Genomic DNA, 25647 nt, shown 5'->3' with positions numbered 1-25647 from the left:
AATTTGGGGGAGGGGACACAATCCAGTTTATAAAGTTCATTCATTTTTTGTGTTTTTTTGGTTTGTTTTTAAACCTGCTCTTATTTTTTTATTGCTTTTTTAAAAAACAGAAATACAATTGACTTACAGGATATTACTTTCAGGTGTACAATTTACTACTTTGATATTTGGATGATGATAATAGATCATGTTGTTGTTCAGTTGCCCTGTCATGTCCGACTCTTTGTGATGCCATGGACTGTAGCACACCAGGCCTCTCTGTCCCTCACCATCTCCCGAAGTTTGCTCAAGTTCAGGTCCATTGCATTGGTGATGCCATCCAGCCGTCCCATCCTCTGACACCCTCTTTTCCTTCTGTCCTCAGTCTTTCCCAGTATCAGGGACTTTTCCAATGAGTCAGCTATTCGAATCAGATGACCAGAATACTGGAGTTGCAACTTCAGCATTAGTCCTTCCAACGAGTATTCAGGGTGATCTCCCTTAAATTTGACTGGTTTGATTTCCTTGCTGTTCAAGGGACTCTCAGGAGTCCATAATGGATCATACTCCATATAAAGTAGTTATAAAATATTGGCTATATTCCCTATGCTGTGCATTTGCATCCCTGTTAGTTATCTGTTTCTTACCTGTTTCATACCTTGATTATCTATTGGTAGAATCAAGTGTTGATTCTGCTCCTGGAGGCCAGTTTGGAATATTTCAGGAAGCTCCTCAGGAGAGAAATACCATGTGGTACAGCTGGAAACACTTCCCCAAAGAGCATGTCCCTCAGTTGTATATTAGCAACCACAGTGTACTATAATAGACAGTAATAGGAATAATGAAGATTACCAACAATAACAGTAAGGACGATGATGAATGCGTGGAGGGAGATGTGCTTATTATATTAATGATGGTGATAAACCTGTAGCAAAGGGGATGAAGGGACAGGCTTCCCCAAGTGCGTGACAAGGTCATGCCATCAGTCCTCAGGGGGCAGCAGAGATCTAGATTTAACAGGGAAATATGTTCTGGGGGAAAAGCCTGGGAGCAGGAAGAGAAAGGAATCCACGTCCCCAAGAGGGCATGGGGGCTCTAACCCTATTGCCAGTCATGGAAGGAGGGGCTTCTGGGCACAGAGAGGCCTGGTCCGGGACCCCCACAGGACACCGCCAGCTCTCTGGAGTGAGGACAGCTGGCTGGCAGGCCGCTGCCTCCTGGGACGTGCAGTTCCCAGTTTTGTTTCCCCCTAGCTACCCCCACCCAATCGAATCTGAATTCCGGTGATCTGCCCTGACTGGGCCTGCGAGGGTCTGACATCAAGACTGCCCACTCTGGCCACAGAGAACAGAGGATGTTGTCCTCAAAACTCTCTGAGCTGCAGGGTGATAGGGACTGTGGGACCCACACTCCCTGGGGGACATTACCAGTCAGCACACACAGGGGGTGACTCATCAGCAAAGAGCCACCTGTCTCCAGGTGATACCCTCCCTCGCAGGGCTGACCACAGGGATGGAGATCCAGCCCTGGACATTTTGGTCCGAATAAGGACACACACGAAGGGCCATGTAGGCGCGGTGGTCACTGCTTGGCCAGCGCTTGCTGTCGGGCTGAGGTGAAGCCAGGCTTCCTGACTGCATGGATTTCTTCCTCCTCATCCTTTTCCCACATGTTCATCTTGAGATCTCTCCCAGAATAAATACCCAGCACATGAAGCTCCATCTCCTCTGCCCTCTGGTATCCAAAACTGTGACAAAAGTGATAAGATTCCAGGGAAAATCAGGCTCACAACAGAAGAAATCAACTTCTGCTCAGGATGGAAATAACATGAAGACTGATGTCATCTCATGAGACTTGAATTTTGATCGGACATTAGCTTTGCTGGCAAGAATCATGTCTATGAATTAACGGGGACAAAACACAAGATTGTTTGAGGTGGGGAGAAATGCTAATAAGCTCTACCCTCAACCTGGATTAAAGAGGGTATGAGAGGGAAACCATTAGAAATAAAAGGAATCCAAATTGTTTGCTTATCTTTTTTTGTTTCATTTAAAATTGAGCAGAGGTCTAAACAGACATTTTTATAAAGAAGAAATACGCTTGGCCACAGGAACATGAAAAGATGCTCAACAATGTTAATCAAAGAAATGGAAGTCCAATCCACAATGAGATTTCACCTCACACCTGTCATGGCTATCATCGAAATTCTACGTCTAGCAGGTGTCGGCTAGAATATGGAGAGAAGGGAACCCTCCTACATTGTTGGTGGGAATGCAAATTGGTGTAGCCACTGTGGAGAACAGTATGGAGGTTCTTCAGAATACTAAACAGAACTACTGTATGATCCAAAGTCCCTCTCCTGAGTAAAATCTGAGAAAAGGAAAACGTGACTTCTAATAGATACATGCACCTCTCATGTTCACATTAGTATTGTTTACAAGAGCCCAGATACGGAAGCACCTAAGTGTCCATCACAGATGAACCAATAATACCCTCCAGTCCACCCTTGTTGCTGCAAATGGCAAATTGCTTTTATTTTTATGACTAATATTGCACTGTATATTATGCCAAGTGAAATAACTCGGAGAAAGACAAATACTGTGTATTATCATTTATGTGTGTAATTTGAAATAAAATAAAACAGAAACACACAGATATAGACTACAAAGTAGTGGTTACCACTGGGGAAGGGGAGCTAGGAGGGGCAAGTTAGGGGTTGGAAATTAAGAGGAACGAACTGACATGTATAAAATAAATGAGCTGCCAGTATATATTACAAAACACAGTGAATACAGATAATATTTTACAATAACTTTAGCGGGGCATAATCTATAAAATACTGCATCACTGTACTACATCTGAAATGAATATCATACTTTACATCAACTATCTTTAAAAACTAGATGAAAATAAAATACAGTGCATACATTTTAAATCATAACATACATTCTGATTGCCAGGAGGATATAGGGGAAAACACAGGTAGAGAAATAAATTCCCAAGTGAGATGAAAGGCAGCTCCTTTCCTTCCATGTGGGAGATGGCATAAATAATGAATGACCCTACAAGAGTTCTTTAAATCTTGTGGTGGAAAGTGTCCACTCTTAAAATGATCTATTTCATTTAGGAAATGGTCTACACAGAATCTGATGACCATAAGGGAAAAGGATGAGCCCTTGGAGATTGAGTGGTAACGGGGAAAGTTTAAAATATTCTTTTTTTTTTTTTTAATTATAGTGGATTTACCTCAATATACTAGCTTCAGATGAAATTTCTTTAATGAACATGGGAGATGGAATTGAAATGCATGAAATAATAGGATTCCAAGGCATTATATGAGGTATAAGCAAAATGTCCTCAGATACAATGAAATACTATGTCCTCTGGTTTAATTTTTTCCATTTGGGAACCAGGAAATTTTAGCTTAAAGAACCATTGCCACACCAGTAATATTTCTACTCCAATATAGAAATCAACTGTGCATGGCATGAAAGTAAAATAAATTACAATAGTTTACTATGTAGGAAAATTTTTTGTTGATTTCCCCACTAACCAAGAAATAGAGTATAAAATTGTCTTCCCATTTTCTGTGCAGTTAATAAATTTTTAACATGTTTTTGAAGGCCCTGTGTGGCCAGTGCTTTAATGAGTCATGCTCTACAGTCCAGCAGTAGGTTTTATATGGTCACCTCATTTATCTTTCAAGTGTTTGTCGTTCTTCATCTTGCATTTTATTTTTAATTTCTCCCAGAGAATCCCAGCTTCATTTCCTCAGAATCCCAGTGTGTCTGATATCCTGCTTGTTTTGAAGACACAGTATGGTTCCTGGTGCAGAAAATGCACTAAAAATATTTATGGATGAAGAAGGAAATGATGGATCTTCTCATCGTCCCTGGACAATGTCATTACATCCTTGCTGTTCAACATACTTGAGGGTTATACTTTCCTATTAGTATGGAAAACCTAATCAATTGAACAGGGTTCCTGATAGGTGAACCGTAGATTGGATTATAGGCCGTTATTCAGGTATAAAAGGAAGTCAAACAGGCAGACAGATGCATTTGTTCAGAGAAGAAGCTGGACTGCTTGGGACCTTGAAGAAAGAAATCAGCTGCTTGCTGTGGAGTCCTCAGAATCCACTTGGCTTCATCGGCTCCTCCCATTTGGGGTTTTGGTGAGTCCTCCAAACTGAGATAGGAGTGTTTCTTTCCCTTAAATGTTATGTTTTAACTGTCTCTAGACACTGGTGTTAAAGCAGCCTCTTATGGTCTCTGAATCATAGTGTATCAAAATTTTCTTTGCCACTTTCATTTCCAACCTTTGACTGTTCACATCCCTGTTTTTCAGCTCTAACACTGTAGTCTTAAATCTATGTAATTATTTCATCTGGCTAACTGAAGATCCTAACCATGTGCTCTCCAATACAGCCCTATGTGGCTGGAACATTTAAATTCATGTAACTGAATAGCTAAATTTCACATCATTGGTAGTGCCATCCAGATTTCAAGTCTTCTGTCATGATGCATGTGTGGCACGGAGGTTTCTGTATCATACAACGCTGGTATGGAGCATGCCCTCCGTCTTGGAAAGTTCTACTGGCTGTTGATCTCCATCTGATGTTTTTAGTAATTTGTTTCTAATTACTTCATTTTCTGCCTCTCTGAATTACTCTCCTTTTATGGGTTTCATCAAGCGATTTTCTTCATTTCAATTCTTATGTGACTTGAGATAGATTTTTATGTTGAAATAATTATTTCAAGATGGAATATCTCTTGAAATGTCTCCACTGGTGTGGCTGCCCTTTTGCATATGACTGGGGTTTCCTTCGATATCATAGGAATTTACCTGTTCCTCTTATCAGTAGAAGGAAAATTCTAGGAGTGAAAAAGAACATGTCACTTCACTCTGAAATTGTCTTTAAGTCAAAATGAAAGGCAAATCTTGATTAGTTTCCTGGACAGCCCCTTATGATCCATGGGGTTGCAGAGTTGGACATGACTAAAGTGACTTAGCAAGACGCAAAGACAGTCCATTCCACCTGGTTTCCCCAGGTGCTCCGGATAATCCAATCAGTGATTCAGTCACTCTCTTGAGTGGATTTGGGGGCTTGTGCTTTGTCCTGGACACTTGATTCCTCTCCACAGTTCACAGAGGCATGGATCCAGGAATTCATTTCTGATAGGAAATGATCCCTAGGCTTTCACTTTGATTGTGAAGGGAGGACTGGAGAGCAGGAGCCTGAGAGCAAATATCTCTAGGGAGATTTCTGTTTCAAGACAGAGGGGATGTGATGAAGGGATTGACTGTGGATATATGGAGAGGTTTCCCCCATGGGTGAAAAACATGAAGAGAGATTACAGGGAGCTTCTTCTGATTGTTAATGTTAGAGGTCATACGACAGGTAAAACCAGGGAGACCTTTGTTACCCTAAAGGAATTTGATCAGAGGACACTGAGCAAAATTAAATGACAGCTGCTCCTTCCTCTAGTGTAACTTGTCATATTAAAGTGTTTGGAATCTCTGGGTGTCATTTGTAAATTGGTAAATAAAGCAATTTCTTCCTAAACCTCGGTTTTTCCATATTTTTGAACATCCTTTATCTAGAGAACTGCAACAGTCTATGACAGTAACACTGTGACTCTTGGATTCCGGCTACATTCTGGTTCAGAGGATGTTAAGGATGAGGCTGGCAGGGTGGGTGCCATGGTTTCTCCAGATGGAATAAGTCCTCAATTTAACTCCATCCTAAAATAGGTCCTTGGGTAACTGATATCCACATGCATGGGGGACAGAACTGATGTCAGGTTTGAGGGAGAGCTGGAAGGCAGTATGAAACACACTGCCAGGGCTGTTGGAGAAGCACTGTGGGCGCATAAGGCAGGAGATGACTGGGGGCGTCCAGAGTGTTCACCTACAGCAGTAAACCACCATCTACTCTGCGAGAGTCAGGGTCCCCGAGGGCTGGAATCAGGGAGGACACTGAGTGATTCTGGGTGCCACAAGCTAATGAACACAGAGTCAATGCCTAGCACGTTCCTATTTGCGGACTCTGACTTTCTGTGTTAGCAACCTCAGCTCTAGCTCTTCACATGGGATCTGGGAGAGAAGAAGCTGCACAGTATTCCCTGGATGCACCACTGGTTTCTGAGTGCTGGGCTGGGGCTACACCCAGGTGAAGGTTGGGGGCTTGAATTCAGGTGGGTCTGGAAGTACAGGAGTAGGGTCTTGCAGCTTCTCCATCCTCAGATTGGCCTGCCTAGTGCTTGGATCGGCTGTGAGTGAGATCCCGAGAAAGGCTCCCGGTGACTGAGCTGTTGAGCATGGAGCCCCTGGTGAGTAGTGATGCTTCCTTCTCCTGAAGCTGCACCCAGTCCCCATCCTTCCTCAGCTCAGCCGCCCACTCTGGACAGTGGTAGGGCTCTCTGTCTAAACCAGAACATCCATAGTTTTTTAGGAATCGGTGACGTTTGAAGATGTAGCCGTCGACTTCACCCAGGAAGAGTGGAGCCTGCTGGACAAGTCTCAGAAAAACCTGTTCCGAGATGTGATGATGGAAACTATCACCCACCTGGTCTCTGTAGGTGAGTCTGTCAACAGGGACGTAACTGCACCTGTGTCCATTCTGCTCACTCACTCACTGAACAAGCTATGCTGAGTCCCACTCCAGCTGCTTCCTGATTCTCCAATAGTCCTCATAATTACTTAAGAGGAAGACATTCCTTTCATGGCACTTGTCATTACCACACTGAAAGGTTATCTTGGCTAGGTTTCATATCTTTATTGATACTCAGTCTTAACATTCAGAACAGGACTGGGGATTCAATGGATATTTTAATGCATAAATAAAATGATCAAATATTTAAAAAATAATTCTTTTGTTCCAATCCATTCATGAAGGTTTAAGACCAGAGTCCTGTATATGACATAATTTTGATTCTTCCTGTAAGGTAACTCATTACTGGATCCTCTTTGACAGAAATATTCAGCCCACTGTAGAGTCTTTTGATCTTTCCCATTTGGAAAAGACTGAGGATTCTGTGGCCTCTCTCTGAACTGGTGCTCAGGCATCAGCCCCTAGTGAAGAACAGTGAAGAACAGCCTCACTGTTCTTGCTGCTGCTCTGGGTTTCCTCCTGGTCTGCTGAAGGACCTTCACTGTTCTGTCTGGTGAAGATGTTACCTGCACCGACCTTCAATTATCTCTTTACTGTCTTCACTACCTTACCCATGACATGAGCACAGCAAAGGGTAATTAGCCCACACTCAAAATCCACGTTTTGTTTTTTAATCAAACAAGCTATCAAATTAGCAAATCAGATGTGATTTCATAGCTGCAACAAGGAAAAGAACTGTGGAGTGAAGCAGCAGGAGGCCTCTAGGGTCAGAGTCCAGGTGAGCGTCAGGGGCCTGAGCTTCAGGGCAAAACAATTTCAGCCAGTGTATTAAGTCCGTGGAGATACCAAATGAAAGTCTGATGAAGGCAGGGATATATTCCAAAGTGGAAGTGAGGACATTGGGGCATATTCCTCGCGTTGTTATCATTCTGGGCCCCTATCATCACAATTCGTATTACTTCCTGCCATTTTCTCTTCTTTAAGGAAAAGGGTTTTTGTGGAGTTATTGCACTTCAATTTTCACATAGTGATTCTTGTCCTGATCCTGCCATTTCATGTTTTTTCCACCATTTTCTGACCCAATGTCTCCTGACCACATTACATTTTTATATTTTAATCCTGTTTTTCTTTTCTAATAGACAATGACTTTTAAAATATTTCTTTCAAATACTACATTGAGTATTTCTTTGCTATATACAGTTTCTCCAACTGAGTGCCAATTTTTGAAACATACTCACATGGACCGTGGTGGTTGTCTACATTTTATTTCCCTAGTGCCATTCTAAAATCTATGTTTTTTCCATTCTTTAGGCAGTGAAAGTTCCCTTAAACAATAAGAAATTATATTCTTGCAAAGTGTCTATAGAAAGAACATATCCTGTTCTATGTCAGTAGTAAGTTTCAGGGGTGGGAACCTCAGTCATCCAAATGAAAGACCCAGCGGTGTGATAAGTTGGTAATTGAGCACAGTTGCCTGTGTGTAAGTTGCGATAAAGTTCTTTCAGAGCAAATTTTTGGTTAAGTTAATATGAGCTTAAACCTGTAATGTAAGGAAAAAAGTCAATAGCACAAACATTGTTCATCTCCTAGTCTTTAGAACACACTAAAGTTTTAAAAATTAATCTGGCATCTGGGGTTTAGAAACTATAAAAGAGAATGTTTGTGCTTGAAGGGGAGTAATACAACATGTTTGCAACTAACACGGGAGACATTTTACCAGGAGAACTATTACTGGCTGATGCTCTAGGGTGAACATGTAGATGATTAAGTGTCTGCCTGGACATGGGCAAACCAGTAACAGCCTCATATCTCCTTTCCCAAAACAGGTTTTTCACCATCAAGGGGATCCTGCTGGATGCACTAATTTAAGAGATGAATTAGCTTCTAGATCTTCACCTCAACATTCATCAATTCACTTAAGAAGGAAACATGATAGTAAACTGTGGAAAATCATGTAGTCAAGGACCATTTCTTAATGCACAGGGTCCTATTCACACTAGAGGAAAATCATGTGAATGTCCTCTGTGTAGAAAAGTCTTTAATAATTACTTTAACCTCAGATGACACAGGATGATTCACACTGGAGAGAAACCATGCAAATGCAGTCTCTATGGAAACGGCTATTTCCTAAGTCATGGTCTTAGAAACCACAACCAGGTCCACACTGGAAACGTTTCAGATGTCATGTGTGTGGGAAACTGTTCAAAGTTCCTACCTGAAACATGAAAAAACACACAGGAGAGAAGCCCTGTAAATGTCATCTGTGTGAGAAAAGTTTTCATTGCATCTCTTACCTTAGAAAACACGAGACAATCCATCCCAAAGAGAAGCACTATGAATGTTGTCAGCATGGGAGTCTTTAGCCAAAGCCCTGCCGTTAGCACAAGAGAATCCACACTGGAGAGAAACCACACGTGTGTCTTGTGTGTGGGAAGGAATTCAGTCAGAGTTCTGAATTGACTCGGCACAAAAGGACCCACACAGGAGAGAAACCCTATAAGTGTCAGCGGTGTGGGAATGCCTTCAGTCAATATGCCAACCTGAGAAGGCATGAGAGAACACACACCAGAGAGCAGCCCTATGAGTGTCAGCTCTGTGGGAAGTGCTTTAGTCATGGCTCTTCCCTTAGGCGACACGAGGGAACCCAGCACCAGAGAGAAAATCAGGAAGGCCCTCAGTAGACTTTCTCACCTGACACGACACGCTGTTCCTTCCACATTCCACACATGAGGAATGTGGGAGGAACAGCAGCCATAGCGTTAGCGTTTAAACTCACCGAGTTCACGTCACTAAATAACTGTCTGTAATCAATATGGAGGCTCCTTCAGGCATCGCACTCCCCGGTCCAGACAGGCATCACCTGTGGACGTGGATCCACTTGTGCGCTAACTCTGTGGCAAAGCCTTTAGTCATTGGCCTGACCTCAGGTGAACTTAGCAGCTGCTGCTGCTGCTAAGTCGCTTCAGTCATGTCCGACTCTGTGCGACCCCATAGACTGCAGCCTATCAGGCTCCTCCATCCCTGGATTCTCCAGGCAAGAATGCTGGAGTGGGTTGCCATTTCCTTCTCCAATGCATGAAAGTGAAAAGTGAAAGTGAAGTCGCTCGGTCGTCTCTGACTCTTCACAACCCCGTGGACTGCAGCCCACCAGGCTCCTCCGTCCATGGGAGCTTCCAGGCAAGAGTGCTGGAGTGGGGTGCCATTGCCTTCTCCGGTAACTTAGCAGAACTCCCTCTAAATACAATATGGGTATTTTCAGCAACAACTCCCAACTCTAAAAACCCTAGAGGATGTGAGCAGAGGATAAGAATGCCTAGATGTTCTTTCATAATTATTGTTCAGTGTGAGCCAACTCCATGTGGAGAACCACGAGGACTTTGATAACTGTCAACAAACATTCAGCCAAGCCCCAGGTTTGATGTGCACAAGAAATTCAGTGAAAAAAATAAGCACTAAAACAAGAACAAAGACGAAGACCCTTGAGAAATACTAAAGTATGTTGAGCAGCACCGAAGCATACTTCTGAACAATTTATCCTAGAGAAGTGATTTCACTGAAGATTCTGAGAAATTCTTTCTCCATAGAGCAACCCTTCTGGTCCACATGTACTCAGACTATACATCATACCATCAGGGTCCTGAAGGAAGGGAAGTCTTCAGTCACTTATTTCTCAGTCAACACAAACTTATTACACTGAGGATGCAGCAATCCTAAAATCACAGTGGAGTTACAGCTAGATTTCATATCATGAAAAAAAAAATCCTTTGTAGGAGGTGTAGTGTTAGTCGCTCAGTCGTGTGAGACTCTTTGTGACCCCATGGACTGTAGCCCACCAGGCTCCTCTGTCCATGGAATTCTGCAGGCAAGAATAGTGGAGTGGGTTGCCATTCCCTTCTTCAGAGGATCTTCCTAACCCAGGGATCAAACCCAGGTCTCCTGCATTACAGGCAGATTCTTTGTGTAGCAGGGCAAGCCCCTAAAAGATTCTTTGTGCAAGCCCCTAAAAAATCCTGTAAAACACAATCAGGTCTCCCTGGTGGCTGAGTGGTAAAAAATCCACCTGCAAATGCAGGACACATGGGTTTGATCCCTGGGTCCAGGAAGATCCCCTGGAGAAGGAAATGGCAACCCACTCCAATATTCTTGCCTAGAGAACCCCATGGGAAAAAGAGCCTGGAGTGGGGCGGGGTGGGGGGGGGTACAGTCCATGGGGTTGCAAAGAGTTAGTCACAACCTAGCAGCTGAACAACAACAACAGCAAACATGAGTAGATTATAATTTGGGGAAATACCTATTCATGAAAACATGGCATAAAATGGAGAATGAAGAGACCTGGCAACATGGAATGTAAAGTTTTGTAAGAAGTTAAAATTTGTGTGTACAATAATAGTTGTAAATATTCAAACAATTGTTTGTGGCTAAAGGAGCTCAGTGTTGCTGTCTGGTTTCTTTGGGCCCCTGTAAACACAGGGACGCAGGTCTGCACTCTGGGAAAGTGGGCAGAGACTCAGCCCCACTCTCTGAGTCCCCCTTTCTCCACTGTTCTTTCCACACAACTCAGCTCCACTCATTTCAACAACTCCCCACCCCATCTACCCCTTCAGGCCCTGGTGGTGACACAGCTCTGATCTTCAGCTCCACTGGCCAGGTTTCCCAGAATGTCATGACCCTGCTCAGGCAAGGTCCTGGGGGGAGTCTCAGAGACATCTGGTCCAACATTATTTGAGGCTCTTCAACCTACGTCTGCAGAGAGAAACCACCTGGGGCTCAAGAGACAGACATCTGATCTTTGCCCTCCCAGACCTCAGAAATCTTTGCTATTTTGTCCCCAGACCTCTGAACTGAGCCAAGTGGATGAAGAGTTCCTTCCATGATCATACTGTCGATCTTATTCAGCTGATTCCTGAATTATGCACATAGCAGTCTCAACAGAAACCCAGTCTTGTTACCCTCACATAAGCTCATGGGATAAATCTGCAAGAATATAAAATACCTAAAACTATCAGCCATCACACAAGCAGGTTTTAAAAATAATTAGTGCAATGTCTTTTTCCAAAGAAAGAAATGAATGTCATCACAAAGCAAATCTCCCCTCTTGTCTGTAGGACCTGGAAAGTTATCCTTTGACACACATCCATATTGAACCCATATCTCCAGGGAGAGTCTTCCTGGATATCCACTCGGATGAGGTGTGTTCCTGCCAAAGCAGTACAATTCCCCAAGAAGGCCTGAGTCCACTCACAGAAACACACACAGGGATGGTACTGATACCTCACTACTTTTCTTTTTTTCCCCTTACTTGTTTACTTAACTTTGGCTATACTAGGTCTTTTTTGCTATGAGGGCTTTTTCTGGAGTTGCAGCGGGCCAGGGCCACTCTCTCGTTGCAGTCTCCTTGCAATCGCTTCTCTTGCTGCAGGGTACAGGCTCTACACTGCATGGACTCACTAGTTGTGTCTCCCAGGCTCTAGAACGCAGGCTCAATAGCGGCACATGGGCTTTGTTGCTCCATAGCACGTGGGATCTCCCCAGACTAGGAATCGAACCCATGTCTCCTGCATTGGCAGGTGGATTCTTATCCACTGAACTACCAGGGAAACTCCATCATTAGCTTTCAAAATCTCCACGAGGAATTCTGGGGACAGTCAGGTGGTAAAACTGAGTAAGGGTAAGGAGCAACCAATTCTGTTGTCTGTCTCTTGTCATGCATTTCATTCCTTTGGTATGGAAGGCTCAACAAGGTCATGTGACCTTGGAGTAGCGTGAAGGTCAGTTTGCAAAGACAACTTTCCCCATGGGCACATCCTCGGCCTCCTGAGTAGCTTCATGTCATCCAGTGAAGTTTGTCCAGCACCCATTTTTCTGAGATTCTACTGACAGATAGGAGGAGTACAGCTGGATTTCAGGTTGGTTTGAAATATATGTGGTGTTCAGCTAAACCCCCAGAGAAATGGAACAGCAGTCAAAATGTGGAGTGATGTGGCTTTAGACAATAGGGTTAAGATTCTTTAATTTTTTTAAATTTTCATTTCCATTTTTCTGAGGTGTTCTGTTATATTAGATGAGTTTTACATTTACAAGTGGATTTCAGCTCTGCATACCGTACGCCTGCTCAGCACCAACACGTTATTTTCCCTCGTTTACTCTGCCGTGACTGTTTTACCCTTGGGCCCTCCCGCCTGCCAATTCCCCCTGTATCCACCACTCAGTTCTGTGTGTCTGTATGTGTGTTCTTGTGTCATTTGTTTAGCTCCTTAATTTTTTTTCACTTGTCTTCTTTTTGTTTCTGGGTTTCTTCCTACTTCACACATGAGTAGAGTCAATAGGTGTTTCTCTTCTCTTAATCTGTCTTCAGACATGGAGGGAACAAAGTTGATATATGACATGGATTGGTCAGGAAAATCTTAACAAGGTCACATGACCTTGGAGCAGTAACAAGTCAGCTAAGAAAGGGAAATTCCACCACAGCCTCACAGCTACCTCCGAGGCTGCATCTCCTCCAGTGAAGGGTGTCCAGCATCCAACATTCTGAGCATCTACTGATAGATGGGAGGTATCCACCTGGATTTCAGGTTGCTTCTTTTTATTTTGTGTTCAGTGTATCCCCCAGAGAAACAGGACATAGACAAAATATGTACTCATGTGGCTTTATGCACTGTTAAAGTCGCTCAGTCATGTCTGACTCTTTGCAATCCCAAGGGCTGTACAGTCCATGGAATTCTCCAGGCCAGAATACTGGAGTAGGTAGTCTTTCCCTTCTCCAGGGGATCTTCCCAACCCAGGGACTGAACCCAGGTCTCCTGCATTGCAGGCAGATTCTTTACCAGCTGAGTCACAAGGGATGCACTGAGGCATGGATAATTTAATTTTTAAGTACTTATTTTTCTAGGGTATCATTGGGTTACAATATTACATGTTTTATTTGTATAAAAATAGATTTCAACTCTGGTATGCCATAAAACTGACCAGCACCAAAAACTGAGAACTTTTTTCTTTTACCATCCTGTGGACCTATTTTACTGCTACCCTCTGACACCCACTGCTCTGTTCTGTGAATGTATGTTTATTTTTGTGTCATTTGCTGTCTCTTAATAATTTTTTTTACTTATTCACTCTTTTTCTTTGTATTTAGTGTTCCATATTTGAGTGAATTTATAAGAAAAGACACTCTTTTCTGAAAGTGTCTAAAAGATGTTATTAGATCAAAGGTGATACTTAACCTTGATTGGATTAATAAAACCTCATCAAGGTCAGGTGATGTTGGAGCAGAATCAAAGGCAGCAGGAAAGGGAAATTACCCCACTGACCCTCCTTAGCCACCTTCAAAGGTGCACGAAGTGTCCGGCACATAACATTCTGAGCATTTACTGACAGGTGAGAGGTATGTGGCTGAGATTAAGGTTGATTTAAATTTGGTGGTGTGTATCCATCGGAGAAATGGGATAGTAGACAAAATAGGTACCAGTGTGGTCTAGGCAATGGGATATGGATATTTTAATTTTTAAATTTAATGATTTTTGTAGGGTATTATTCAGTGAAAATGTTAGAATAACCTTTATGTGTACAAAAAATATATTTCAATTCCAGTATACCATAAAATTGGTTAGCACCAACAACTTAGGTGTTTTTGTTACCATCCTGTGGACCCGTTTTACTCATCAGCCATCTGCTTGCCACTGTCCTCTGACATGCCCTGCTCTGTTCTGGGCGTGCCCTGAGAATGTTTGCTTTTGTGTCATTTGCTTTCCTCTTCTTGTTTTTACTTATTTACTTTTGAAATTTGTGTTTAGTGTTCCACATCGAAGAGAATTCACAAGGTATTTCTCTTTTCTAAATGGGTCTTCAAGACACTGATAGATACAGGGTGATTTTTGTTGTTCAGTCGCTAAGTTGTGTCTGACTCTTTGTGACCCTCTGGACTGTAGCCTACATAACATTGATTGGTTAAGAAAACCTCATCAAAAAAAAAAAAAGGAAGAAAACCTCATCAAGGTCATGTGATCTTAGGGTAGTATAAAGTCAGCGGGAAAGGGAAATTTCCCCACTGACCCTCCTCAGCCACCCTGGAAGCTGCATCTCCTCAGCTGGAGCGTCCAGCACTCATGATTCTGAGCATCTTCTGAGAGACTAGAGAGAGGCTCACAGCTGAATTTCAGGTTGTGTGGTTTAAATTTGGTTTTTGGCTAGTCCCTCAGGGAAATGGGACAAGAGTAAAATCATGTAGTGATGTGGCTTTAGGCAGCTGGGGATCAATTCTCTAATTTCTTTTGAATTTAGTTTGATTTTTTTCTAATTTTGGTATTATCCCATTATAATTTTAGTGAAGTTTTAGGTGCATAGCCATACATTTCAGCTTCTGTGAACCACACACCTCCTCACACCAAAGAATGCAGTTTTCCTCTGTTACTATTTGCTGCCCCGTTTTGTTCGAGGCTTCTCTTCTGGTTTCCTTTACTCACGTCTGTGTATCTTCATATTTGCTATCATGTCAACTTTGTCTTCTTTAAAATTCTTTTTACTTGTTTCCTTTTTGTCTTTTGTGTTCCACACATGAGTGAAATTGTGAATTATTTCTTTCTCTTAACATGTCTTCAGATGTGGTTAGACCAAAGGTAATAAATGATGTCACTTGGCTAAGAAACTCTCAACAAGGTCATGTGACCTTGGAGCAGCCTCAGGTCAGCTGGGAAAGGGAAATTCCTCTTTGACTGGTCCTCAGCCACCTTCAAAGCTGCATCTCCCTCAGTGAGGGCATTACTCCCCCACCTCTCTGATCATCCCCTACAGAGAGGAGGAGCACGGCTGGATTTTAGGATGGTTTGCTTTTTATTTTTATTTTTTCATTTATTTTTATTATTTGGAGGCTAATTACTTTATGATATTGTAGTGGTTTTTGTCATGCATTGACATGAATCAGCCATGGATTTACATGTGTTCCCTATCCTGATCCCCCCTCCCACCTCCCTCGCCACCCGATTCCTCTGGATCTTCCCAGTGCACCAGGCCCGAGCACTTGTCTCATGCATCCAGCTTCTCGGCCTTTTGGCTAAGATCAAGTGTGGTTTGCTTTTTAAATCTGGTGTTCACCATAGCGCTTAGAAAAAAACTCCTTAGTAAACTTGTGTAGTGATTTGGCCTGGCAATAGGGTAAGGTGTCTTTAACTTCATAATTTTATTTTTTTAATTGAGTTAACGTTGATATTAATATTAGATGTTTTATCTGTACTTTTTTTTTTTTGCAATTACAAAGCTAATTTTAAAACTTTGGGGTGAACCCCACAGGAATAAAAAAGACTGGGAAAGGATAACCCCCTCACCCTCTGGGAGTGGCCCAAAGGGAGAGGGGTTACCTGAGGGGAAGGAAGCACAAAAGGGACCCGCTGCAGACCCTGGGCAAGGGGAGCGCTGTCGGTCCCGGGCCTGTGAGCACGCCTGGGCCTGTGAGCACTGCAGCAGGAAATGCCAGTGTGGGGGCACTGGCTTCAGGCACACAGGCGAAGGGCAAGAGGCTTGCACACGAAGCCACAAAGCTACCTGGGTTCCTGCTTCCCTTTTGCCTTTTTCAGCTTCTGCTGCATGATCTGCGTGTCCACTGTTTGGGGGACAATCGCCCCATCAGCTCAGTGCTTTCCCTTAACCGAGTTGCTCTGCTTTTTTATGTTCTTCTGGCGGCGAGCTCCTGCTGCTTACCTCGTGTCATGGTGACTGCAGCAACTCTGCCCTTTTGCACATTATTACATTTCAGCTTTTTGAACCTTTTTCATGCTCACCACCCAGATTTTCCTCTCTCACTGTCACGACACATTTGACCACCATTACTATCCTTCCTTCTTCCCTGAAGCTTCCTCCCTTAGTTCAGTTCAGTCACTCAGTCGTGTCTGACTCTTTGCGACCCCATGGAATGCAGCATGCCAGGCCTCCCTGTCCATCACCAACTCCGAGAGTTTACTCAAACTCATGTCCATTGAGTCGGTGATGCCATCCAGCCGTCTCATGCTCTGTCATTCCCTTCTCCTCCTGCCTTCAGTCTTCCCCAGCATCAGGGTCTTTTCAAGTGAGTCAGTTCTTCCCATCAGGTGGCCAAAGTATTGGAGTTTCAGCTTCAACATCAGTCCTTCCAATGAATATTCAGGACTGACTTCCTTTACGATGGCATCAATTCTTATGTGCTCAGCTTTCTTTATAGCCCAATTCTCATATCCATACATAACTACTGGAAAAGCCATAGCTTTGACTAGATAAACCTTTGTTGGCAAAATAATGTCTCTGCTTTTTAATATGCTGTCTCAGTTGGTCACAGCTTTTCTTCCAAGGAGCACATGTCTTTTAATTTCATGGCTGTACCCATCATCTGCAGTGATTTTGGAGCCCAAGAAAATAAAGTCTGCCACTGTTTCCACTGTCTCCCCATCTATTTGCCATGAAGTGATGGGACCAGATGCCATGATCTTAGTTTTCTGAATGTTGAGTTCTAAGCCAAATTTTTCACTCTCCTCTTTCTCTTTCATCAAGAGGCTCTTTAGTTCTTCACTTTCTGCCATAAGGATGGTGTCATTTATATATCTGAATTTATTGATATTTCTCCTGGCAATCCTGATACCAGCTTATGCTTCATCCAGCCCAACATTTCTCATGATGTACTCTTCATATAAGTTAAATAAGCAGGGTGACAATATACAGCCTTGACGTACTCCTTTCCCTATTTGGAGCCAGTCTGTTGTTCCATGTCCAGTTCTAACTGTTGCTTCCTGACCTGCATATAGATTTCTCAAGAGGCAGGACAGGTGGCCTGGTATTCCCATCTCTTTAAGAATTTTCCAGAGTTTGTTGTGATCCACACAGTCAAAGGCTTTGGCATAGTCAATGAAGCAGAAGTGGATTTTTTTTTTTCTGGAACTCTCTTCCTTTTACGATGATCCAATTGATGTTGGAAGCTTCCTCCCTATTTTCTGCTAACTGTTCTGTGTATCTGTGTGTTTGCTTCTGTCTCTGGTTTGTTCATTGATTTGTTGATTTGTTACTTTTTTGTTTGTTCTCACTGTTCTACCCAGGAGTGAAGTCCTTTTGTGTTTGCCTTCAGCCTCTGACTTAATTCATTAGCATCATAACAATAATGTCTCTCCATGTTCTGGAAAATAATAACATCTCAACATTTTTCTTTTTTTCTGGCTGATTAGATTTCCATTGAATATGCATACTATTGAAAGCCAAAAACATTATTTGTTCATCCTTAGTTGAAACATGTATTTCACATTAGCTAGGTAAAAATGAGACGCTGAGGACAAAAGTTTCAGAAAACAGACCCTCAGCCGTGAATCATCTAATCTGGTAGAGAGGAAGATAATTTTAAGTCAATTTGTATTTGAATATTGCCTTCTCTGATGTCGAATGGGAGAGTCCATTTTCCAAATTAATCACACTTATTTTTTATTTTCAAATGCCTATTCCTCAAAATTAAATGTAGCTTTCCCTTAGCACAAATATCTGTGTACATGTGGGGAGATCTTTTATATCCTAGATTGTGATACATGTAACCCAAGTCTCTAAACTTAGTCTTCCGAGGATGCAAATCCAAATGCATGTTAGTCTGGGTAATAATCTGTGTGTCAGTATTCAGGGGAGAATATAGAAATGTCTGGGCAGTTCAGTTCAGTTCAGTCGCTCAGTCATGTCTGACTTTTTGGGACCCCATGGACTGCAGCACACCAGGCTTCCCTGTCAATCACCAACTCCCGGAGTTTACTCAAACTCATGTCCATTGAGTTGGTGATGCCATCCAACCATCTCATCCTCTGTTGTGCCCTTCTTCTCCTGATATCAATCTTTCGCAGCATCAAATCTTTTCCTATGAGTTAGTTCTTAACATCAGGTGCCAAAGTACTGGAGTTTCAGCTTCAGCATCAGTCCTTACAGTGAATATTCAGGACTGATTTCCTTTAGGATGGACTGGTTGGATCTCCTTGCTGTCCAAGGGACTGTCAGGAGTCTTCTACAGCACCACAGTTCAAAAGTATCAATTCTTCAGCACTCAGCTTTCTTTATCATTCAACTCTCACATCCATACATGACCACTGGAAAAACTATAGCTTTGACTAGGTGGACATTTATCAGCAAAGTAATGTCTCTGCTTTTTAATATGCTGTCTAGATTGGTCATAGCTTTTCTTCCAAGGAACAAGTGTCTTTTAATTTCATGGCTGCAGTCATCATCTGCAGTGATTTTGGAATCCCAAAAAATAAAGTCTGTCACTGTTTCCCCATCTATTTGCCATGATCTTAGTTTTCTGAATGTTGAGTTTTAAGCCAACTTTTTCACTCTCCTCTTTCACTTTCATCAAGAGGCTCTTCAGTTCTTCACTTTCTGTGAAGAGAAATATCTGGGCAGGAGAAGTCAAATTGTCAAAAACCTGGTCATGATGTCATAATCCCTATTTAGGGTCGATAGGGCAGGGATGTCTCTGTGTCTCTGCATCAATATGACAATTTTTTCTTTCTTTTCACAGAGGAAATCCAGAAATTAAGATTGAGGAGAATCTCCAGTAGGTGTGGAAGATGGCTGGTCATTATGGATGGCTGAAAGCCTGCCAACTCTTTCAAGACCAGAAAGTGAGGAAGCAAAACCCGGGACCTGGGAGGCAGATGGCTCCCCCACTGCAGGAGAAAGACTCCACGGTGAGTGGGGGCTTGGACCGCAGGGAATCTGTGGGTGGCATGGACTGTGGAGACAGGGTTTAGACCTGGAATATTCTGGGTCCATAGCTCACTGGTGCATTCCCATCCAAAGATAACTGCCATGGGACCTCCCTCCCCAGCAGATCGGGCCATTCAGAGGCTGGGAGGAACCACCTGGGCTCCTTGGGGTTATGTCTGGCCTGGCTTCATCCAGATCTTTCAATGGGGCTCTCACTGTTCACCTTAGACCGCCAGCCCCTCCTCCTCTGACGCTCCTGACGAAGACTTTGGGGGCCACAGTATTGTAAATATCCCGGCCCCTGAGAGACCGTGTCCTTTCTCCAGAACCAGCACTCAGCCCTCTCCATCTGTCCTGGGACTCACTTTGGACTCGTGCCTGTGGTTTCTGCTGACTCACTGACCTGGTTCTCCTCCACCCACAGGTGAAGTGTAAGGACTGTGGAGCCTTTGGACACACAGCAAGGAGCCTCAGGTGTCCCATGAAGCGCTGGAAAGGGGCGTTGGCCCCCCTGCCCTTGGGGTCCAGACTCGGTAAGGAGAACCTGGAAGCACGGAAGCTGCAGGACCCACCGACCCCAGGGACCCCTAACATGGCAGAGAGAGAGGAGGAAGAAAGGCAGAGGTGAGTGATGGGGAGGTGAGACCCAAGGTCTGGGCTGAAATCTGGAGGCGGTTCCTCTCTTTGTCGACACTGTGCTGGGCCATCTCTAGAAAGGACAGGGAAGCTGGGGAGACAGAGACAGGAGCCTCGTCCTCAGAGGCCACACTCGGGCTCACACTATGCCTGAAGTCACGAAGAAGTGTGGGGAACACACACAACTTTGCACCTGACCAGCCCCAAAGCCATAGAGATGAACAGACAGGACTTCCTGGGAGACCCTGGAGGGGTCTCAGGAGTCGGGGAAGGACATGGGGGTGTGCACAAAGGCAGAGGGGTTCAGGTCTGGTGTCACCCCCAAACTAGGAAAGGGGCTGGGCCACAGCACCGTTGTCCCAACTGTGCCAAGGACACTGGGTTTCTGACACTTGACATGTTTGTGTTGCAGGAAAGAGGAGCAGCAGAGGAAGCTCCTACAGCGATTTCCCAGGAGGCCCCGCGGTCGGCAGCCGCAGAGCTGGAAGGAGGAGCTGGAGGCCGGCCACTGCCTGAGGGTCAGTCTCTGCTGGGCCCCCTCTTTAATCGACTGGCCTCAGTCCTTTCTGTGGGAGGAAACGGTTCACATTCTTTGCTGACCAATGTGATCATTTATTCTTCAGATGCCATTTTTCATGGTGCCTTTGATTTTGCATTCTTACTTGCATGTCTGGGAAGAAGCTGGCAGGGACATGGAAGTGATTTTATCAGTAGCTTCCATAGTAGAAGTCAGAACAGGAATCTCTGAGTTGTGATTCATCCTCCATGACCATGAAAACTCATTTTGCCATCATAGTGCCTGCAAAACACCAAGCTGCGTACAGTCCTAAGAAGAGGGTGTACCAAAAGCTTGTTTCCCCTTACTTAATAAGATCTATTATTATAACATTTCCATTTACCTATATGATCCATAAATGTATCAAGGTCACATGAGCACCCTGATGTTGAGTATCTTAGCATATAAAATTAATTCCTATGAGGTGTTTTCCTGGATGGAGAGGAGATTCTCACACCTGGCCTCTCTCTGTCGTCTCCTTAAGCACCCAAACATGCCTGTGCTTATCCACACATCCAAGAGGAAATCCCTCAGGATCCAGGTCACCCAAGAGGGTCACCAACCAGGAAAGATAATGTGAAATCCACCCTCCTCGCAGTGCCTCTCCTCAGCAGGAATTTGGTCCAGGCCTCCAAGGGCAGCATCGAGACTCCAGGCAAGAGATCTGTCCAGACCCCCACCCCGACATGTGTGAACCCCCCAAAGAAACCTAGACTCAGCCCCGTCCAGACCCCCCCAGAGAGCACTCCGACAGCAGATCTGGGGGCCTTCCTGAATCTCCCTCCTCCACGCAGCAGCACAGCTGGACGTGGACCGAGAGTGGCAGCCCGTGTATCCAGGAAGACACCTGCCCAGGGGCAACGCTTTGACCTCCAGCCTCCACCGGACAGATCTCCCTCCAGGAGCGTCTGCGCTGTGTCCGCAGCCCACCCCCAGCCCATCATCCGCGTCCCAGGCCAGCCTCTCAGGATGCTCTTCCTGAGAGAGGGCGAAGGCTGGTGGAGCTGCCGGTACACAGCGCCCCCATCTCCGCAGCCTGCGGAGCGGCCAGCCCCTCCTGCTCAGAGCCCGTCCGTCGACCAGGAGCCCGAGGAACACGCTGTCCCCAGGCCCCGGAGCGTCCTCTACGACGACCTCCAGGTGTCTTCTTCCTCTGAAGAGAGCGACTGGGACGAAGACACCAGTGGCAACTGAGACTCGTCCTCCAGCCCCAGATGCCCTGACGTGACTGTGACTCTGGCGGGTGGGGTGGGTGTTACAGGGAGCGGCGGTTCCCGGTGAAGCAGGACTCCCCACCCTGGTGGGTGAAACAGCAGGGGGACCGGAGCACCCTGGGGACACAGCTGCACACTGCACTGTCTCCTCATGGAATCCGAGTCTGTCACAGGGCACTTATCAAACTAATGTCACGCTGTCAGCCTAAATCTATTATAAGCAATCGAGGCAAATTCTTGGAGTAACTTTTAACCATTGTGTAAATAGCAAGTGATGGCAGTATCTGTAGTTGATGGTAGTAGTTGTATCTGAACATTTGGAACCTGCCTAAAGGGCCTGACTCTGCTCTGCAGAAGGTCAGCCACGCCATCCTGAGATAAGACTAGTGGGCTCTGTGGAGTCTTTCACTATAAATCACAGTGGGGAAAATTCCCATGGCTGTGCTTACTATGTTTCATTAAATGTTACTATAAAGCTTTGTTTTAAAAAATTTCTTTCTGTGTTTACTTGTTTTCTTTCTGTGTTTTCTTGTTTACAGAACAAACAAGAAAAATTACACAATCATCTCAAGAGATGTAGAAAGATCATTTGGTCATATTCAACATCCTTGTCAGGCAGACCCTATACCCAGCCCCAGCAGGGCCTTCCTTCTGCCCTAAATCAAATCACCAATAGGTCAAGATCCATTTTATATGTATATATAATTACATACTGTTGAATTTAATATGCTAATAGTTTATTAAGATTTTTTTATTTATGCTCATAAGGAAATTTTTGATTTTGTTATTATGTATTATTTAATTTTGTTATCATGTAATGCTATGCTTCGTTGCTCAGTCATGTGTAACTCTTTTGGACCCTATGGACTGCAGTCCGCCAGGCTCCTCTGTCCATGGGGATTCTCCAGGCAAGAATACTGGAGAGGGTTGTCATGCCCTCCTCCATGGTATCTTCCCAACCTAGGGATTGAACCCAGGTCTCCTGCCCTGCAGGCGAATTCTTTACAGACTGTGCCACTAGGGAAGCCCTATTATGTAATACTGGTATGAAAAACTAGTTGGAATAAGTTGCTGCCTTGCTTTTTAATGATAATTTTGGTAGGACTGATAAAATGTCTCCCACAAATTTTATAAAATTTACCAATGAAAAAATTTCAATTTTAATAAAGTTTTACCATATAAAACATTTTGTTTGTGGTTTTTATCTCTAAGCCTTGAAGATCATCTTAATATTATTTTTACTCAAGATAGATCTTGTAACTGGGGGGAAAGAGGAGCATGGGTGGGCTTTATTAAAAACACAGAATCAGGGCCTCCCAGATCCCCAGGGCCACTTATGCACGTTAAAAATGCATCAGTGTCAGTCCCCTGCATGGAGAAGGTGGTCAGTCTGTGTACTGCCTACAGCCACAGGAAGCCCCAGAATCGCCTCAGCCCTCATACTTAGGTGCCCTCTGCCAGCTCTTCCTCCAGAAGCCTGGGAGTCCAGACAGCAGGCTTCTGAGTATCTCAGCAGACAAGAAAGTGTCAGTGACCGTTGTTCCTGGACCAACAGGGAGCAGCAGAAGCCACCACAAGTGGTTCTAGAAACTCCCTGACCCACCCGGCACTTACAGAAACTCCCTGACCCACCAGGCACTCATAGAAACTCCATGACCCACCTGGCACTTATAGAAACTCCCTGACCCACCCGGCACTTAGCTGCACTTGCTCAGGCTGAGGGTCACCACCCCCTTGCCTCTCAGTGAAGTAAGCGAAAGTCACTCAGTTGTATCCAACTCGGACTGTATAGTCCACGGAATTTTCTAGGCCAGAATACTGGAGTGGGTAGCCTTTCCCTTCTCCAGGGGATCTTCCCAAGCCAGGGGTCGAACCCAGGTCTCCCGCATTGCAGGAGCATTCTTTACCAGCTGAGCCACAAGGGAAGCCCAAGAATACTGAAGAGGGCAGCCTATCCCTTCTCCAGCGGATCTTCCTGACTCAGGAATTGAACTGGGGTCTCCTGCATTGCAGGCAGATTCTTTACCAACTGAGCTATCAGGGAAGCCAGCTTGCCTTTCAGCACAGTTCTATTTCCAGGTAAGTGTTCTTACCATTTACTTCAGCACTGAGGTTAAAATTATCGGCTACTCATGTGTGCCCACTTTCATTATAAATGTCATCATGGCCCCGTGCTTTGTCTCTCAAACATTCTTGCTTCTCCCTCTCTATACACACACATTGTTTTAGTCTGGAACCTCAATTAGCCTCTATTACTGCAAACGCCTTCTTCCAAATAGATTGCTCTGTCAATTTAACTATTCCCCTGGACTCTAACTTGGCACAGATTAAGGTGTGCAATTTACCTTTGTGTGCTGCCTACAGGCACGCACACACACATACACACCTAGATACACACAGAATGTTGTTGTTAGTCCTAAAAGCCAACCACAAGATTTACTCAGACAAGAGCACTTGGAATACTCTAATGTAGAGCTAGAAAGGAGCTGAGAGATGATCTAAGGTGACATTTTCCACTGAGTATTCCAGAATACACTCCAGAATTGGTACCTGGGAACTGTGTTAAAAATGCAGACGTCCAGGCTCCACTGCACCCTACCAAACTAAAACTTCCTGGAGTGGGTCTAGGTGTCTGCATCTTGAAGCAGCTTTCCCAGTTGTGTTCATGCATGATCGAGTGTCTCCTGATCAAGGTGCAGCAGATCTGAATCTATGCAGGTGCTGCTGAGACTCCAGGAAGACGGCTTTCTGCTGATGCCTGGACCTCTAGTGAGGGGCTGGCCTAGAGACTTGGACCTGAACCTGACCTCCTGCCTCCATGTTCAGAGGTTATGTCCATTTCCCTGCCCCACCAGCGTCTGACCTGCTGAGGTTCTGAGAGTAAATGACCACAGGATTCAACTTCCTCCTCAGCCCTGAGGAGCAAAGCCTGGTCTCAGCAACAAGCTCACAGCTCACTGGAGGCAAGTGTCTGGGAAGCAAACTCACATGCGTGTCCTGAGTACATTGTGAGCAGGGCACCGTGGGCCTTCCGACCCGGAGGGAGAAGGCGACTGACCGTGAGGATGGCCCGTAAAGCCTGGAAGAGCTCACTAATGTCTAGTCACTGAGGAAGCCAGCCCGGCTCATTGGACCTGAACACAGACGGCTCCTCGCTCAGACCCTTTCATCCGAGGCCAAAGCATTTGTAGCTCGTGTTCCCATTTAACACGGTTTTCTGGTCCAAAGTGCGCACCCACAGGCTCCCAATTCTCTGAGCGTCCCACGAAGGGAGGATTCTCCGGCTTCCTGCGAAGGCCGCTCTGGGCTCAGAACAGCTCTGCGCGGAGCCCTAATGAGGCGGAGGAGCGCGGACATCCGGCCCCGCCGTCCCGCAGGCGCCGGAGCCGCGGGCGGAAGTGGCCTCTGCCTCTTGGAGACGAAGCCAGGCCGTGTCCTCTCTCCAGCATGACCACTGCTGTCCCCGTGTTCACCGTTCTCTTCTTTATGAGCCACGTTCCACCAGGTAACAACAACAACAAAATCTTGCTGACGCCTTGGTAAGAGTAGAGCGCCTGAGACCTTGAGCGGATCCAGGGATCAGAGCAACGTCGCCATCACCTCTGCCTGAGGAGGTGGGAAGCCGCCTGGGAAACCTGGAAAGACCCGCAGCCTCCTGACTCAGTCATTCCCCACAGCGACTCTCAGACAACACGAGGTCAAGGGCGTTTCAAGGGTGTTTCAAGGAGGGTTTGAAAGAAACCCTCCTGGCCCCAGCACTGAATATGAATTATTTAGTCAAGTTTACTAGCAGTTTCTAGATCTATGTGGCAAAAATGGGGGCATTATTCTACTAAATTTTGGTCTCCAGAACTCCACTACTTCCAGCAAAAATTAGAATCCTAAGATACTTAATATGAGAGCTATTCCAAAGCTACAGGGGCCTGGCAGGTGGATAGGTGAAGGGTCTCCTTGAAAGG

The 25647-nt window shown here is 44.8% G+C and overlaps 1 protein-coding gene and 2 pseudogenes across 1 annotated transcript; 2 read left to right on the top strand and 1 right to left on the bottom strand.

The window, feature by feature from the left end:
* Window positions 1–8521: 8521 nt before the first annotated feature.
* LOC139032634 (zinc finger protein 596-like) lies at window positions 8522–9273 on the top strand (annotated as a pseudogene).
* Window positions 9274–16122: 6849 nt separating this feature from the next.
* LOC110135262 (small EDRK-rich factor 2-like) lies at window positions 16123–16292 on the bottom strand (annotated as a pseudogene).
* Window positions 16293–19143: 2851 nt separating this feature from the next.
* On the top strand, window positions 19144–21668 carry LOC139032633 (protein FAM90A12-like). The gene is made up of 4 exons (XM_070460171.1): window positions 19144–19263; window positions 19707–19906; window positions 20249–20436; window positions 20959–21668. Exons 1-4 carry the CDS (start codon window positions 19144–19146, stop codon window positions 21666–21668), a joined length of 1218 nt encoding a protein of 405 aa, XP_070316272.1.
* The last annotated feature ends 3979 nt before the right edge of the window (window positions 21669–25647 follow it).

This window comes from Odocoileus virginianus, chromosome 32 (genome assembly GCF_023699985.2).
Source record: "Odocoileus virginianus isolate 20LAN1187 ecotype Illinois chromosome 32, Ovbor_1.2, whole genome shotgun sequence".
Taxonomy (NCBI): domain Eukaryota; kingdom Metazoa; phylum Chordata; class Mammalia; order Artiodactyla; family Cervidae; genus Odocoileus; species Odocoileus virginianus.
Note: the sequence above shows the minus strand (reverse complement) of the source record. Positions and strands in the feature narration are given on the sequence as shown.

What these genes read in the sequence shown, in the direction of transcription:
- LOC139032633 (XM_070460171.1), top strand. Translation starts at nt 19,144, where the DNA reads ATGGCTGGTCATTATGGATGGCTGAAAGCCTGCCAACTCTTTCAAGAC. An exon ending in GAGGAGGAAGAAAGGCAGAG is followed by an intron (nt 19,907 to 20,248) that starts GTGAGTGATGGG and finishes CCCCCAAACTAG; the next exon opens with GAAAGGGGCTGGGCCACAGC. An exon ending in AGGCCGGCCACTGCCTGAGG is followed by an intron (nt 20,437 to 20,958) that starts GTCAGTCTCTGC and finishes CGTCTCCTTAAG; the next exon opens with CACCCAAACATGCCTGTGCT.